Here is a 17783-nt window from a genome sequence, read left to right as displayed (position 1 = left end):
GACAACCAAGCAAATCACTATTAATTATCAAATATATTGATAATTAATTAGTAAATTAATGAATATCTAGATTTGCCTCAAGACTGCTTGATCTCCAAGTAGGCTTTATTTAGCCTCTAAACAATATATTCCAAACTTGTCAAAAATATATAGCTTGGGCCACGGATATTGGCCCGGTTTCCTTCGAGTCCCCCTCGTCGGGAAAAATGTTAATTTTGGGTTCAAACAACTGTATAGAAGATTACAAATATAGAGGATTACGAGTACAATATTTTTGGAGTACAAATAAAGAATGAATCCTATTCATAAATAGGATATGTATGAGAATATGCTAACCCTATTACAATTAAGCTAAGTAACCTTGTTTGGACTAGGCACATAAGTATTAGATTTCTATAGCACTTCCCCCTGTCCTGTCCAAACATGACGTCACGTTGATGACGCTTCTCACGTTGCCTTATTAAAAATTTTGCTGAGTAATAAAAACTCAGTGGGACAAAAATAACAGCAGTCGAAGGGAAAAAGAGCACAACAAGGCCCTTCACATTTCGAGAACATTACACTACAATCAAACCTCCCCCTGATGCTAACGTCTCCCCCTAATAGCTACAATCATGGGAGTTCAGATAATTTCTGTAGACCAATGCTACTCACATGTTTCTGACATGTAATTTAAGCAATAATTTAGTAAATGATTAATTTCAGTTTACTCCCCAGAGCTTTAGGTCCAACATCATGTTGGTCCCTGTGGTTTTAATTTAATCAGTAACACTCCTAAATTTTCAAGTTTCATCCACTGTATTCAATTTCTCTCATTCAGTCCAAATTGGACGTTAGGTCTGACAATGGGACCCACTATAAGGGCTAAAATGGTCATTTTAAGACGATAGAAAACCCAACGACAAAAAATCCATCTTCTTCCTCGGGTCCTATTCTCCCTAATCATGTTAAGCATAGTAGCACACCATACACATTCGAAGCTTGCAACACAATAGCAGATTCATTGTTATCATTCGTCAGAATCCCCCAATTTCTCTCTTACCAAATTCTCATACCCAAAGATGCTTTGCGAATTTATGCGAAACCACATCTCTAGAACCCAGATTTCCCCCATACCCATCTCTAAATTTTGGGTAAGAATCAGCTGAAATCTTCAAAAACCCACTTAGGTTTTCAACTTCCAAATCTCAAAAACCTTAAAATCCACCTATCCGTTCACATAGAACAATGAATATCCAGTAAAATGAAAAACCCAAAAACAAAAATTAGTCCCCGACAACACCCACTCCACCATTGGGCTCACCAACCTGCGACAAGTCAAAGTGTGCCTTCTCGTCCTCCGTAGAAGCTTGGAATCATGCTCACACACTGTCACCGCCGCCAGCAAATCTCCCAGTGGCTCAACTCGGACCAAGGACTATTACTTTTCGCAGACGAGGCAGCGGCGGAGCTTTGAGAGATCGATTTCTTGTGCTCATAGCAAAAGGGTAATGGCGGGGGAGGTGGATGAGTTGAAGCTGGTATCCGATGGCACTACCGTCTACAGAGTTGTTCTGGGGCGAAGCTGCTGATTACAGAGAAGAAATTGATGGAATCGAGTTCTTCGAATTCAAAGTATGGAAGAGGATGGTGTGGTGGGTGGTTGTGTTGGCATTAAGGTGTTTGTGGAAATGGCACAAGATGTGGAAGTTCTGGGTTTTGATGTAGAAATGGCACAAGGTGTGGAAGTTCTAGGATTTAATGCAAAAGGAAAAGCCAATCGAAACATGGTGTTGATCAAGAAGAGGTGGAAGTTATGGGGTTCTTTCACCCTTTTTTTTTGTCTTGAAATGACTGTTTTAACCCTTAAAGTGGGTATTATTGTCGAAGTAAACGTCCAATTTAGACGGAGTCAGTGAAATTGGACACGGCCGATGAAAATAAAAAGTTCAGGGGTGTTACTAATAAAATTGAAACCACAGAGACTAACATGATGTTGGACCCGAACCTCAGGAAGGTAAACTAAAATTAATCCTTTATTTTATTTACTTGACATTATGATTTGATATAATTATGACACTGCTGTTTGATCATGCATTTTATTACTTTGATCATGCCTTTTATCATGATCGTCTTGAAGTGAGACCAACTTAGCAGATGGATGGTCGTCTGCTGTTCATTATGGTTATAATTTCAATGTATGGTTGTGAATTTAGACGCATGGTTTTCAATAAAATATTTTTCAAGCTTTCTGTCCAGCCATAACAGGCTCAAGATCAACTCTATGGATCATGATCATGACCAATCTAACTCTTCAAAAAAGTGTGCTTTTCTTCATGGAAACTTAATTCTTGTGCTAACCACACTTCAAAGGAAGTTCTTGCTACATTCATAGAGGCAACTGAACCAGACATAGGTGTACTTACATCTCACTTACAGAGCAGAATTATTCATGATCTTATGGAAGAGGCTTCAACAAACATTCTTTATGGTCGAAGAGAAGGAAACATTCTTAGTTTACAAGGTTTGATATTACTAATGAGCCTGTAATATTTTCTATTCCAAAGTGGATCTAGGTGGCCAAGGTAGTTCAGACAACAGTTTTTATTGCAATTTTTCTTTTTCAACCATCATATCTTAGTGACTTTATATTAGCATTCAAATTTTCTCATTATATCAAGCACATTACAGTATCACTAGTGTTTTCAATAGAGCAAAAATCATTTTACCACCCTGAACTATACACTTAAAATTAGTTGTGCCTCCAAACTTCTAATTTGATCGCATGTGCCCTTGTACTCTTCAATTTGATCAATTATGGCCAATCCTTCACTAATCTATCAATTTATTCATAGGATTAATTTCAGTTTACCCCCTTGAGGTTTGGGTGTGTCATCATTTCACCCCCTGTACTTTCAATTTTGAATTTTTACCCCCTAAACTTTCCAATTTCAATCAACCGTATCCAATTTCTACTATTCCGTCCAAATTGGACGTTAAGTTTGACTTTTAAGGGCTAAAATGGTCATTTCAACATAAAAAATTTAAAAAAATAATTTATTTATTTTTTTCTGTTTTTTTTTTTTTTTTTTTCCTTCTGTTTCTTCATTTTTTTTTTTAAATTTTTAATTAATTTATTTATTTTGTCTTCAACCTATACACCACAAGTTATAATAGGTTTATAAAAACAAAAAAAATACTCTACGTGGTTGAAAGCCGCTCGCTGGTCTATGATATTTGTGATATATCTCTGATAAAGTGAAGAATTTTAGGATATATCCCCAATAAAGTGAAGAAATATTTGTAAAAAATAATTTTACACTTTATCTGTAAATAAATATTTGTATATCCCAAATAAAGTGAAGAAATATCTGTGTAAAATCATTTTTGGTCTACGATATTTGTGATATATCTCCAATAAATTGAAGAATTTTATGATATATCCCCAATAAAGTGAAGAAATATCTGTAAAAAATGATTTTACACTTTATCTATAAATATCTGTATATCCCCAATAAAGTGAAGAAATATCTGTGTAAAATCATTTTTTACATATATTTATTTACAGATAAAGTGTAAAATTATTTTTTACAGATATTTCTTCACTTTATTGGGGATATATCCTAAATTCTTCACTTTATCGGAGATATGTCACAAATATCGTAGACCAGCGAGCGGCTTTCAACTACCTAGAGTATTTTTTTGTTTTCATAAACCTATTATAACTTGTGGTGTATAGGTTGAAAACAAAATTAAATAAAAAAATTAAAAAAAAACGAAGAAACAGAAAGAAAAAAAAAACGAAGAAAGAAAAAGAAAAAAAAAAGCGAAGAAACCGAAGAAAAAAAAAATAATAAATTTATTTTTTTAAATTTTTTTTATGTTGAAATGACCATTTTAGCCCTCAAAAGTCAAACTTAACGCCCAATTTGGACGGAATAGTAGAAATTGGACACGGTTGATTGAAATTGGAAAGTTTAGGGGGTAAAAATTCAAAATTGAAAGTACAGGGGGTGAAATGATGACACTCCCAAACCTCAGGGGGGTAAACTGAAATTAATCCTTATTCATATATTGTTGTCCACTCAAACTAGTTTTTAGCCTTTGATCATGCAAGAAACATACTATTTACATGATCAAGGCTAAAAATTGACCCTAAGTGGGCATGCATTGTCACTAATTTATGAAGAAATTAAGGAATTAATTTACTAATGATTATGATTGATCATATTAGAGAGTATAAGGGCATATGTGATTAAATTAAAAGCTTGGGGGCACACATGATTTTAGGCATAAAGTTTAAGGACGTAAAATGAATTTAGCTCTAATCAAGGCAGCCTTAAAAACATGTTGGTTAATGTTAAAGAACTTCTGCTTCAAATTTCTAATAAGCTGCATGGTTGGAAGAAAGCTACTCTGTCAAGAGCTGGAAAGTTAACTTTAACTAAATCAAATATTGTTGGTACGCCTAATTGTGTCATGTTTTGTTTCAAGTATCCCTCTAAAGTTATCAAATCCCTCGAGAAAGAGACAAGGAATTTTTTCTGGGGTAGGGAAAGTTGCTTGACATCAATTTTGTCTCCCTAAGTCTATGGGAGGGCTTGGAATTAAACCCCTTGATTTCTTGAATGAAGCTTTAGCTAAGCTTGGTTGGAGAATCAACTCCAATCAAGATAGTCTTTGGGTGAATTTAGTTTAGAAAAGTATATCTTAGGAAGCATTCTTTTTTCGTCCTTAATAACAAGCTAATCATTCTTTAGCTTGTAAAGGATTTCTAGACTCTAGAGATCTTATTTTTCAAGGTATGCGTTTGACTGTTGGTGATGGTAAAGACATTAAATTTTGGACTTTCAACTGGCCTTTTCCTTTCCCTATTATCAATCTGGTAGATATCAATCATTGACACTTGGTTAATTTGGATGAAAATGTTTGTGATTTATAGTGTTCATCTACAAGCTTTATTGCTAATGGCTGCTGGAACTTTAATAAACTTTCTAATGTTTTGCATCATGATACGGTGAATTCAATTATAAGTGTTCCCATTCCTTTTACGACAATCAAGGATGAATTTGTTTGGGGTCCTGTAGCTAATGGAAGATTTTCCATTATGCAACATAGCTCCAATTCCAACATTAACATATTGAGTACAAATATTTCTTCAATCTAGATCAATTTGGTAGTGGTGTAATTAGAGGTTCCTTGTTGTAGTTACTTGTTTCTTCTCTTCTTAATAAAAATAAAATAAAATAAAATAAAAAAAAGAGGTGTTGTATCCCATGAACAAGTTGACGAGTTGTAGTTTCAAAGAGTTGGGAGACAAACTGAACAGTAGTGGGACTACGAATGCGAATTAGGGTCGAAAATTATGAGAACGTGGTATGCAACAGTGCTCCCATATGGCAATATTGTTCCCGTTACCAACCTCCAGCGCAATCCAAAACAAAGAACTTACAAGATCAGAGTGTGAAAGAGAGCTAAACCCAAAGAGGCATCCCAAAAAGACTTCGCATGGAAATAACAGGCTTTAAAATTTGACACGGGGAGTTACAGTTTTGGATAATCCTTGAAGATTGCTTGGCCAACATGGCTAGATTAAAAGCGCAGAGATTGCCGAATCCCAAATCTCCTACGACCTTCACAAGATTTTCGATGGATTTTACGATGATCTTCCTACGACCTCCAAAAGAAAGAAGTACACATCTGTTGTAATTCATTGCAGAAACCCACTTGCAAAAGGAAACAACTCTTCGCATGCCACTACCTTGATAATGAACTCCCCCGTCAGCTTTCATGTCCACGCCTATAATTTCTTACAAAGCATATCCTTCAAGTAACAAAAATCCCTTTTTTATGTAGGAAGATCTTATTACTTACCATGGTAAGGCACACACTCCACTTCAGTAATCCAGCAAGATAATGCTGCATAATAATTTGACTAAAATTGATCCTCTGCCCCAAAGCCACATTATAACCATTGATCAGAAAGAATTAGCGCAGCCTATTTGTTGTTGATCTTATTCTTACACCCGTACAATCTATGTGCTATGATCACCCTATTCAAGTATTTCTACAAGTTGTAAAAGCATCTCCAAAAAAGCAAATGAAAATCTCTTGATGATGAAGGCTTACGATACACAACACTACTACACAAGGGGCATCAAAATCCATCAATAATAATTCACGTATTAAGAGAGACCTGATTTCATTTTCAACCACCAAAATGTTGAAGAATGATCACAAAGTATTCAAAACACTGGCATTGCTATCAAGTTTCAACACAGCAAAAAGGTGTGGAACATCTAAAATGATAGTCAAATCCACCCCTTGGTAACTAGTTAGTTTGCTAATACTTACAAAGTCTGCTTGCTGCAAAAGATATCATCCACCCAGTAAAGAAGCATCATCACTAAAAGGGGAACTTGCTATCTTCATCATCTTCATCCTCATCTATGACATCCTCATCTTCAGTTATTATCTCCTCATCCTCGTCCAGTTCCTCATCCTCATCCTCATCCATCATGGCTTTGCTCCTCTCTCCATTGTCCTTCAAACCAGTGCTCAAGACCACATTTTCTCCCCTGGATTGCTCCATATCCTTCCTCAACTTCTCCATGTTCTCCCTCCTATGTTCCTCCTCTAAACGCTCCTTTTCTGCACGTCTCTTGTCCAGATCAGCCCTACACAAAAGACAACAAGAACAAACTTTATAAAAACTGGATGTGGACTGACAATTATGGTCCATAGCTGAAAAATAGACATAAACTGGCACTCAAGTATAAAAAAGTGTGGAAAGGTTGTCAGGTTCAGGACATACTTATAGGTGGCCATGTACTCCTCAGCACTTGCTTCAATAGCCTTAAAGAAGGCGTCCATTCCAGCACCAGAAATAGCAGACACTCCAACAGACCGCAAGTTCTTATAGAATTCATCCAATACAAGGGAGAGGCTCTCTGTTAAAGTTGAAGTGTATGAGTGGTCTTCACTCACTGCTGCTTGAAATGCCTCAAAATCCTGCATCCACTGCATCACAACAGTTTTCAATAAAATGTCATGATAAAATCAAAAATGTACTCATCACATCATTGAGTTGGCACTGAAAAATGAAAGGAAAAAAAAAAGGAATAATTATAATTATTAAAAAAAAAAATTGGAAGACCAAGACAACGTAGGCAAAAACAGCTGTAGCTTAAGTGCACGACAGTAATTTAGATTGTCTTGATGAAATAGCTACAAAGAAGGAATCAAATAGTCCAGGATATTCACAGGAGACAGCTGCATCTTAAGTGCACTACAAGTATTCTGGAAGCCATACTGTTTAGTGAATAATTACTTCGTTATCAGCTAAACAGGATAGACATAAAAGGAATCCGAACTGAAACATCCATTTTTACCCTAAAAGCTTCCAAACCATATTCAGCCATATAATAGTGTGTGTCACTGCATGCATTCAAATAGAGTTGTCTACTTTAACCCAGGTATAAACATACCTCCAAAGCAAATTCATGTTGAGCCACGTCAATTTTGTTGAATGCCAGCACAAGGGGGAGTCTTGTCTTGTAGAGGATACTACAAGCATAAAGCATGTTGCTCATAAAAGTAACTGGGCTAGCCGAGCGAGGTGTATCGACTACATAAGCCACAACAGTAGGAAATGTTGAAGCAAATGCTTCTGTGATGATAGCACCAGATGCTGACCAAGTGAATATCTCAATCTGACCAGGAGTGTCCACAAGAACATAATCAAGCTGATCTGCTCGCTTCTCGATAACGTTGATAACCTGAAATCGACGAGTATGATGATCACTTTTTGGGTTGGGGGGATAAAAAGAAGAATAAAATATAATGCATGAGCTGAAAGAACGACATGAGATCAAATGTTTTGGTGAAAAAAGAGCAAAATCAAATGGATACAACCAGCACCAAGCAATGAAGGGAAAGATTTCCATACATATGTAAACAATTTCAACCAGTAAAACAAACATCAAGTCGAACAATGCAACACACAATTCAATATGATAGTTACTGTTGATTACAAATAACACTGAGTTACAGAATGGCAGTATGACACATCCACAGAGGCATAGAGCCAAAACATCCTACAATAAAGGATATGAGGCAAATATTTCACAGGAAAGATTTTACCTCATCAAACTTGGTCGCAAACAAATTGAGCGAGGTCAAAATCCCACCATTAGGTCCAAGGTTGAATTGTTTCATCACTTCCTTGTACTTAACAGTATCCCGGATGTCAATGTTTGCACCGAATGGAAGAGTCAACACAGCCGGGTCAAGGTTCATCACATAGCCACGAATACCGGATTGATGAGTGTGGGCAACCAAACGATGAAGAAAGGTTGTTTTACCACTCCCTACACGAACCCACAACACATTTTCAATCTTCCAACTCCATTAGAATGCAAGGTCGCACAAAAAACATAACAATCTTCACTAAAATGAAACCGAGAATGAATCAAGCAGAGAAGCATATCAATCGTAATGACCAGAACAGAGCATACAAAATCGAATGAAATTACCTGCCATGCCTACAACAATAATAATTACAGGTTTTTTCTTGAAGCTGGTGGATGATTCCTCAATATTAAGTTTCTCCATTGAACCATGGAGGTCCTCAGCCTCTTTACCCTGATTTTCCACAGCCAAAGCCCAGCTTAATCACACACAATTAAGTACAAGAAGAACAAAATTGACTACAAAAGGAAAAGAAAATTAAACCTAATTTTGCAAATTTGCCCAAAGAACAATGATTTCTTAACAAATAGAAAGCTTGAGAAACGAAACCCTAGGCCTGCGTGTGCGGTTGAAAAGAGAGGGAGAGAGGGAGAGAGTGAGAGAGAATGATTACTTTGACGACGGACGGGTCGTCTTCCTCAGCCTCCATTGGCACCGATGAAGCTCCCCCAACCTGTTGTTGGTGTGAGGCGATGTTCATTTTCTGGAAATCGGAATCAATGTCCATCGGCGTGAAAGCTTGGCGGTCGTTTCTGCGCCGGAAAGAGGAATATATGGGTTATCGGCGGCGGGGAAGAGAATAGAGAGAAAGCGGGAGGAGGGCTTTGAACTAAGCAGTGTGTAGGCGGTAGAAAGAGGAGAGGGGAGGGGAGGCCAAATATGACACTTGGTTACAGAGTTGCTTCTGAGAATAAAAACAGAGGCGGTGAGAACTGAAAAGGGTACCATGACCCATGACCCATGACCCATACTCCCATAGTGTCTTGGGTGGGTTAAGATTTGTTCGAAATTTTTCATAATTTAATTTTATCTATATTTGATCGAAATCGTAAATATTTTCAAAATTAATAGTTAACTACCAATATTTATCGAAATTTAATCAAAAATTTCAAATTTCTTTCAAAATTTATAAACCCTAAGTATCGAAATTTTAATCGAAAATGGAAATTGGAAACCTTTATTTTATTTTTTAGAGAGAGACTCATTTTTCTCTTTAGATTTTTTTTTTTTAATTTTTAATTGCCAATATTGAGAGTTGGTGGCAATAAATCTTAGTCCTTTGTGGTGAAGTAAAACGGTGTCAGTTTTTCGAGCATGGCATGTTCAGTTTTTCTTTATCAAATGTTGATGAATCCTAACTCTAGGTGTTGCCGCTCAAAGTTTGAGGGCATCTTGTGGCACTCTACGTCAACATCATGGTCTTCTTTAAATTTCTCGTAAGCATTGATGGGAGTCTCTAGTCTTACGGTCTAAAAGGGGACGCCTTATCGGTTATGCTCTACGTTCACTTGTGGTTTCGTCTGGCGGCATGCAATTGCTCAAAGTCTCATCTTTTCAATTGGTAATTTGTTGTTATGGTTTTGTCAGATCTGCTGGTGGCTTGGCTACTAGAGGTTTTGTGTTTGATGCTGGTGGGAATTTTGTTATAACTCTATCTTTTATTTTATTTTATTTTATTTTTGTTTTAGAGAAACTGAATTTGAGAGGAATTTGCTGTGTATTCTCATTGATAATAGGGGCCTCTTTATATAGAGGATTACAATACATAGAATTTCAATCGTACAAGGAAAGTAATCGTACATTGAATAGGAATCTAGATCCTTCTAATTTAACCCTATTACCACTAGGTCAAGTAACTTAGAGTTTGGGCCAAACACAAATAGAGATATCCTTAAACACTCCCCCTTGTGTTGTCCAAACGTGGTGCTTCTCTCGTTGCCTCGTTAAAAACCTTGCCGAGTAACAAAAACTCAGTGGGACAAAAATAACCTCGGTCGAAGGGGAAAAAGAGCACAACACACCCTTCACATTTTGAGCTGAACATGTAGACATCTCCCCCTGATGTCTGCGCCTCCCCCTGATGACTACGATCATGGGAGTTCAGATAATTTCCGCAAGCCAATTCTTGCCACATGTTTCTCGAACGTGGATTTGGGCAATGACTTAGTAAACAAGTCTGCCTCATTGTCCTCAGATCGAACCTGGTTTACTTTGATCTTGAGGAGCTTCTGTTGTTGCTGATTGTAGAAGAATTTAGGCGATATATGCTTGGTGTTGTCGCCTTTGATGTAGCCTTGCTTCATTTGTTCAATGCAAGCAGCATTATCCTCATAAATACTCGTTGGCTCATCTGTGGTAGACTTCAAACCACAATTACTTCGAATATGCGTAACTATGGATCGAAGCCATATACATTCACGAATTGCTTAGTGAAGAGCAATAATCTCTGCATGATTCGAAGAGGTGGCGACTAAGGTCTGCTTTGTATACCTCCAAGATATCGCGGTTTTTCCCATGGTGAAAACATAACCAGTTTGGGAGCGACCTTTGTGTGGGTCAGAGAGGTACCCGGCATCAGCAAAACCTTCCAAAACACTTATATCGTTTTGGGATGGGGAGAGGGAACGCAGTCCACCATGTGTGGCGTCCCTGGCACTTGATGGGTCCAAATCCATCTTCTCTCTGAAGGGATAGAACAAGCCCATATCGATCGTACCACTTAGGTATCAAAAGATATCTTTAACACCAGTCTAATGGAGTCGTGTAGGCGCAGAGCTATATCCAGCTAGCAAGTTCACAGCGAATGAGATATCCGGTCTTGTGCATTGTGCTAAGTACAATAATGCGCCTATTGCACTTAGGTAGGGCACTTCTGCCTCTAGCACTTCTTCATCGTCATCTTTTGGACGAAATTGATCTTTCTTTGGATCAAGACTACGGACGACCATTGGGGTGCTTGAAGGCTTAATCTTATCAGTGTTGAAACGCCTAAGCATCTTTTGGGTATAAGCTGATTGATGAATCAGGATACCATCTCTACGGTGCTCAAGTTCTAAACCGAGGCAAAACCGTGTTTTCCCAAGATCTTTCATCTCAAACTCGGATTTCAAGTGTTCAGCGGTTTCCCTTAACTCATTAAGGGTGCCAATTATGTTCATGTCATCGACATAAACCGCTACTATTGCAAATCCTGAACTTGTCCCTTTTATGAACACACATGGGCATAGTTCATTGTTGACATATCCCTTTCCAATCAAGTAGTCACTTAGACGGTTATACCACATCCGTCCGGATTGTTTCAATCCATATAGTGAGCGTTTCAATCTAATTGCAAACGCGCTCCGTGGTTTAGAGCCACTTGATTTGGGTAACTGAATTCCGTTTGGAATCTTCATGTATATCTCTGTATCTAGATCCCCATATAGATACGCAGTAACCACATCCATAAGCTGCATGTTCAGTTTTTCGGAAACCACCAAACTGATAAGGTAGCGGAACGTTATGACGTCCATTACGGGAGAATATGTCTCCTCGTAGTCAATTCCAGGGCGTTGTGAGAAACCTTGCGCCACAAGGCGAGCTTTGTACCTTACAATCTCGTTTTTCTCATTACGCTTTCTAACGAATACCCATTTGTGACCAACTGGTTTGGTGTTGGGCGGTATTGGCACAACTGGTCCAAATACCTTTCTTTTCACTAGAGAATCAAGTTCTGCCTGGATCGCATCTTTCCACTTTGGCCAATCGGCTCTATGTTGACATTCATCAACGGAGCGTGGTTCGATGTCATCGGTCTCAATAATCTCACGCGCCACTGAATACGCGAATACATCATCAATGATGATGGAGTTTCTTTCCCACGTCTCATGTACACTAGTGTAATTAACAGAGATCTCTACGTTCTCAGGGATAGGTTCTGACAATGAGGCGTCCCCCAAAGATGTCTCTTGGACATAACCATAATCCGGAACATTGTCATGGGACAGATTTTGAGTATCGATGATCAAAGGATTTGTTTGTGCCTCGTTCGCTCTCTTTCTAGGGCGAGTATCATTCGAACCAATCGGTCTACCGCGCTTTCTTGCGGGACCTGCGGCCATAGATGCCACATCATTGCCATGTTGGGCAATGGCGCCATCTCCTGGTGTCACAGGAGAGGTGTGATGTCCAGTATTTGGGACATCGATCCTTGCAGGCACGTTTGCAGCAGGTATGTGTGATCTCGTCACTTTGGCAACATCAGAAAACGCATCAGGCAGAGTGTCTGCTACGTTCTGGAGCTCGATTATTCTTCGCACTTCAAGTTCGGACTGTGCGGTACAGGGATCGAGATGAGACATAGTGGGGACAGACCACGACAATTCCTGTCGTTCCTGTTGAACATATGTGTTCTTATCTCCCCCTAACGATGGGAAGACTGTCTCATCAAAGTGACAATCCGCAAATCTAGCGGTAAAGAGATCGCCTGTCAAGGGTTCAAGGTAGCGGACTATCGCTGGAGATTCATATCCAACATAAATGCCCATTCGTCGTTGTGGACCCATCTTAGTACGCTGTGGCGGCGTAATAGGCACATAAATGGCACACCCAAAGATGCGTAAGTGCGAGATATCAGGCTCGTATCCAGTCACTAGCTGTAACGCAGAGTAAGATTGGGTGGCAGTGGGTCGGAGACGAATTAGCGTCGCTGCATGCAATATTGCATATCCCCAAGCAGAAACAGGGAGATTGGTGCGCATAACCAATGTCCGTGCTATCATCTGTAGTCGTTTGATAGCGGCTTCTGCGAGACCATTTTGGGTATGAACATGGGGAACTGGATGCTCTACATCAATCCCCAGTGACATGCAATAGTCATCGAATGTCTTCGATGTAAACTCCCCAGCATTATCAAGTCGAATTGACTTAATAGGATGGTCAGGGTAGTGAGCCCGTAGACGGATAATCTGGGCGAGGAGTTTAGCATAAGTAGCATTTTGAGTGGACAGTAGCGCGACATGTGACCAGCGTGTCGATGCATCAACCAATACCATAAAGTATTTAAAAGGTCCGCATGGTGGTTGAATTGGTCCACAGATATCCCCTTGGATCCTCTGTAAGAACGAAATGAGTATTTTGGGATCCTTTGCGTAGGACGGTCTCGGTCTTAATTTCCCGAAGGAACAGGCTTTGCAGAAAGAGCGAGGGGCCTTAGAGGCAACCAATGAGGATTTTGGTTGGGCCTGAGCGTCTGTAGCGCTATTAGAAGCAAAGTGTGTGACTACATCTCCCATTATGGCGTTAGAGCCATAGAAATTGGTGTGTGTGGCGTCATAGCCACTAGGAGGAACAACCATGGTGTTATGCTCATGGTTGGCGCCATTAATGGCGTCACCACATGGGACTTGGGCGGCCCTATGGCGCCCCAAGACGGCTGCAGCTCCAGATGCTGCAATGGTTACGGTCTTGCTAAGTCCTGGAATCAATTTTCGATTCTTGCTTCTTCTCACTCTAAAGAATGGATGTCCGTGTGAAGTCTTTAGTATACGGAGCATCATATCACGACCAGGATGTCCTAGTCGGTCATGCCAAAGCCAATATGTGTCTGAATCTAAGAGATCTTTTCTTATGACATTATTGGATTCAATAGGTCGAATTGTAGTGACATAAAGTCCACTAGATTGACACATAAGCTTTTCTAAGATGCGCTTTCTTCCGCAATCATTAGAGGTAATGCAAAGGAATTCTATTCCGTTCTCACTATGCGTTTCCGCATGGAATCCGTTGGCTCTAATATCTTTAAAGCTCAATAAGGTTCGATTCGCCTTAGAAGCGTAGAGAGCTTCAGTGACTTTAATCAAGGTGCCATTGGGCAAAAGGAATTGGGCCATTCCATGTCCTTGAACTAAACTTGATGGCCCAGCCATCGTAGTCACAGATGAATATGTAGGCAACATCTCCAAGAATAATTGCCTATGTCGTAGAATGGTGTGCGTAGTCGCACTATCCGCAAGACATTGAAGTTCATCCATTCCTAAAAGAAAAGCTCGTAATTAAAAAAGGAGTCATAAAGAAAAGAACTCAACTTTTATTAATAAGCCAAACGGAATTACATCATCGTTTCTTTAACCAAAGGAAATCTAATCCAATAAACTAGTTAATGCAAAACAATGGTAGTCGTCTAACTCCTTTCGGTAATTCCAATGTAAATGTGACCAGGTGAGTAGAGAGATGTCGGTGAAGCGAGGGTCACTCAAGTACCACTGATCTCAAAACCTTCCTAGACATCACACTCACATTGCATGCGCCTACTTTGAAGAAAGACTAATAGCATTGACATCTACTACAAAAATAATATGACAATTGCCTACATCTCTTGGAAATAGAAAGACTTAATCAAAATCGCCAGTTTTTGGGTCTTGATCCTTGTAGTCTTCCACCCTTAGATCGAGATCTCCATCTTGACCTTCTTGTTCCATGTAATGTGCCTCCCTTGCTTCACGATACATCTTGTATGCGTTTGCAACATTCTGGGATGCAGTACACTTCTTTGCCCAATGTCCACTTAATCCACATCTGAGACAAGCATCATTATGGTCAGATTCCCTTGATCGAGGCGCTCTGGGGGCGTTTTGTAGACGGTTATTGCCTTTGGTAGCGTTACCACCATAACCGGAGGCTTGGCCTCTCTCTCTCTTTACACGTTTACCTCCACGGCTCCGTGTACGCCTATCTTGGAGATTTCCTTCCTCTTTAGGGCGAGAATATGGACCAGAACGTCCAGAATTATCCCTACTCTTAGGGTTTCGCTCCTTGCGTCCTCCCTTGGGGGCGCGACTATAATTAGACTCCGGAATTGACTTGGTTCCCACGGGTCTAGAGTTATAGTTCTTCACAAGTATGTTGTCGTGCTTTTCAGCTACGTTTATGGCGCCAATTAGCTCATGAAATCTTGTGATGCGTCTAGCATTGACATCAATTCGATAGTTTTTGGCTATCATCAATGCAGAGACGGGGAAGGTGGAGAGAGTCTTCTTGATCAACATCGTATCAGTGATGTTCTGCCCACAGAATTCCATCATAGACTTGATACGGAGTGCTTCTGAATTGTAGTCAAGTACAGACTTGAAATCACAGAAGCGGAGGCTATGCCATCTCACTTCTAAGTCTGGAAGCAGGGAATCACGGACGTTGCCAAAACGCTGCTCGAGTTCCACCCATAGTTTTCTTGGGTCTTCCTCATTGAGGTACTCATTTTGGAGCGCGTCATTCATGTGCCTTGTCATGAGAATGATGGCTTTAGCTTCATTCGCCTCTCTCGCATCTCTATTTGCTTCAAAAGCAGCAGCTTGTTGAGGAGTACGTACGTCCTGACTTGGCTCTTGGATCGTACTTAGGATCCCATCAGCCTTAAGATGCTGGCGCACATCACGGACCCACTTGTGGTATCCTGCGCCTGTTGTCTCTAGTGGAGCGAAGCTCAACTTGTTCAGGTTATTCATCCTGAAAAACAACAAGAAAATAGGGTTAGTTTCGGAGCGAAGAAGGCTACCACGAAAAACTATATAATTTTTTAGCGTAGTCGCTTCCAAGAAATTAGGGATTTTTCTGAGCGTAGTCGCTTTCAAGAAAATCCGATTCCAAGAGGGGTTTTGGATTAGATTGAAACGATGATGTATGTGGTCGATCGTTTTCTTCTCAACAAACTCTAAGTTTGGAGGACTCTACAAGCTCCAAGCTTGGAGTGAGCACGAACCCCCACAGTTAGGCTATTGGTCTCCCCTATGAAGAAGAAAGGGGGGTAGAAGAAGGGATGTTGGAAGTCCCCGAGAAAAGAAGAAGAAATTAAAAAAAACTTCAAAAATGGGAACTTTTAGAAAAGTTTACCTTGAAAAATAGCCGGAAATCTTGACCGGAAAAGTCGTTAAAGATGGCCGGAAAAGTGGCCGGAAATTGGTGGCCGGAGCTAGGCAGGGTTGCTGCAGGGGCTGTGCAGGAGGTGTGCGGAGGCTGTGCAGGGGCTGTGCAGGGCTGGCAGGCAGATGCTCGGCAGGTGCTAGGCAGCTGTCGGCAGATGCAGGCACAAGGGTGCGCAGGTGTCGGCAGGTGTCGGCAGGTGTCGGCGGGGGCTATGCGGAGCTTTCGGCAGATGTCGACAGGGGCAGGCACAGGGGTGCGCAGGGTTCGGCAGGTCTCGGCAGGAGGCTTGCAGGGGCTGTCGGCAGGTCTCGGCAGATGCAGGCACAAGGCTCGGCAGATCTCGGCAGCTGCTAGGCAGATCTCGGCAGCTGCTCGGCAGGGCTCGCAGGGGCAGGCACAGGGCAGGGGCAGGTTCGATTTTTCCGACGGCCGGTTCATGGGTTTTCCGGCCTGTTCCGGTGGTTCCGCCGCTGGTTCTGGGCTCCTTGGGAGTAGGGCTTCGATATGTGGGGCGGTGGTTGCAGGATTTTGGAGGTTACGAAATTAGGGTTTTCAGGGTTAGGGCTTCGTGCTGATAACGTGTTTTAGAGAAACTGAATTTGAGAGGAATTTGCTGTGTATTCTCATTGATAATAGGGGCCTCTTTATATAGAGGATTACAATACATAGAATCTCAATCGTACAAGGAAAGTAATCGTACATTGAATAGGAATCTAGATCCTTCTAATTTAACCCTATTACCACTAGGTCAAGTAACCTAGAGTTTGGGCCAAACACAAATAGAGATATCCTTAAACAATTTTATTAAAATGAATCTATGTGTCCTAAACGATAATGCGCTTTAAATAGCAGTATTCTTGAAATACATGTTGGAACTTTTTTTGTTGTTGTTCAACATGTTGTAAGACCTTTTTTTTTTGGGTCTAAACATGCTGTAAGACTTAATGTTTAGTAATCACAACAATTAAGCTACCTTACTAGCAGAACAAGCAAATGGCATTGCCAATGTCCATCGATTTCATGATCTTTATCTATTATTAGTATTGAATATGGTTGCTTACCTAATAAGTATACCTATATACATATGAAACAGGAATAAGATTGACCTAAGGGCACGTTTACTTACTTGGAATGGAATGGAATGATTACGGAGTAAAAACACACATGTGTTTACTAACACATAAAGGAATATGAATGATTCCTGGTAAAAGAATTCATGCGTTTACTAACATAAACACATGAAGGAATCAGAATTGGTGTAGGTCCCACCTATTTATCAGGATTCGATTCTTGAATATTCAGGAATTTGATTACAAAGGGGGACATGGGTTTAGGAATCAATCCTCCGGAATCAATACCGATTCCTTTCTTATCCCATTCCATTTGTCTCCGATTCATGATTGTTTTCCATTCCAAGTAAGTAAACGTGCCATAAATGTAATAGGATTAGGGAACCTTTATGGGAGACGCCTAATTTTCTATGCTTATATAAGGACTTTAATCTCTACTCTAGCAATCAGACATGAGCATTTCAAGTTCTCAATCCGTGGGTTTATTTTTTACTTTATTAGTAACCGGTAAGTATTCCATTCTGACGAGGGTGATATATAATCCTTTATGGTTAAAAACTGCCATAAGGTATTTAAAGGGATATA

The 17783-nt window shown here is 40.0% G+C and overlaps 1 protein-coding gene across 1 annotated transcript; it reads right to left on the bottom strand.

The window, feature by feature from the left end:
- Positions 1-6136: 6136 nt before the first annotated feature.
- LOC112200325 (GPN-loop GTPase QQT2) lies at positions 6137-9165 on the bottom strand. The gene is made up of 6 exons (XM_024341350.2): positions 8843-9165; positions 8514-8622; positions 8122-8348; positions 7467-7757; positions 6794-6999; positions 6137-6656 (listed from the first exon to the last, which is right to left on the bottom strand). Exons 1-6 carry the CDS (start codon positions 8954-8956, stop codon positions 6386-6388), a joined length of 1218 nt encoding a protein of 405 aa, XP_024197118.1. The 5' UTR covers positions 8957-9165; the 3' UTR covers positions 6137-6385.
- Positions 9166-17783: the final 8618 nt, after the last annotated feature.

This window comes from Rosa chinensis, chromosome 4 (assembly GCF_002994745.2).
Source record: "Rosa chinensis cultivar Old Blush chromosome 4, RchiOBHm-V2, whole genome shotgun sequence".
Lineage (NCBI taxonomy): Eukaryota > Viridiplantae > Streptophyta > Magnoliopsida > Rosales > Rosaceae > Rosa > Rosa chinensis.
Note: the sequence above shows the minus strand (reverse complement) of the source record. Positions and strands in the feature narration are given on the sequence as shown.

Coding starts and splice junctions, on each gene's coding strand:
- LOC112200325 (XM_024341350.2), bottom strand. CDS start 8,956: ATGGACATTGATTCCGATTTCCAGAAAATGAACATCGCCTCACACCAA. Junction 8,349..8,513: donor TATTGTTGTAGGCATGGCAG/GTAATTTCATTC, acceptor GGGTTCGTGTAG/GGAGTGGTAAAACAACCTTT. Junction 6,657..6,793: donor GAGTACATGGCCACCTATAA/GTATGTCCTGAA, acceptor TCTTTTGTGTAG/GGCTGATCTGGACAAGAGAC.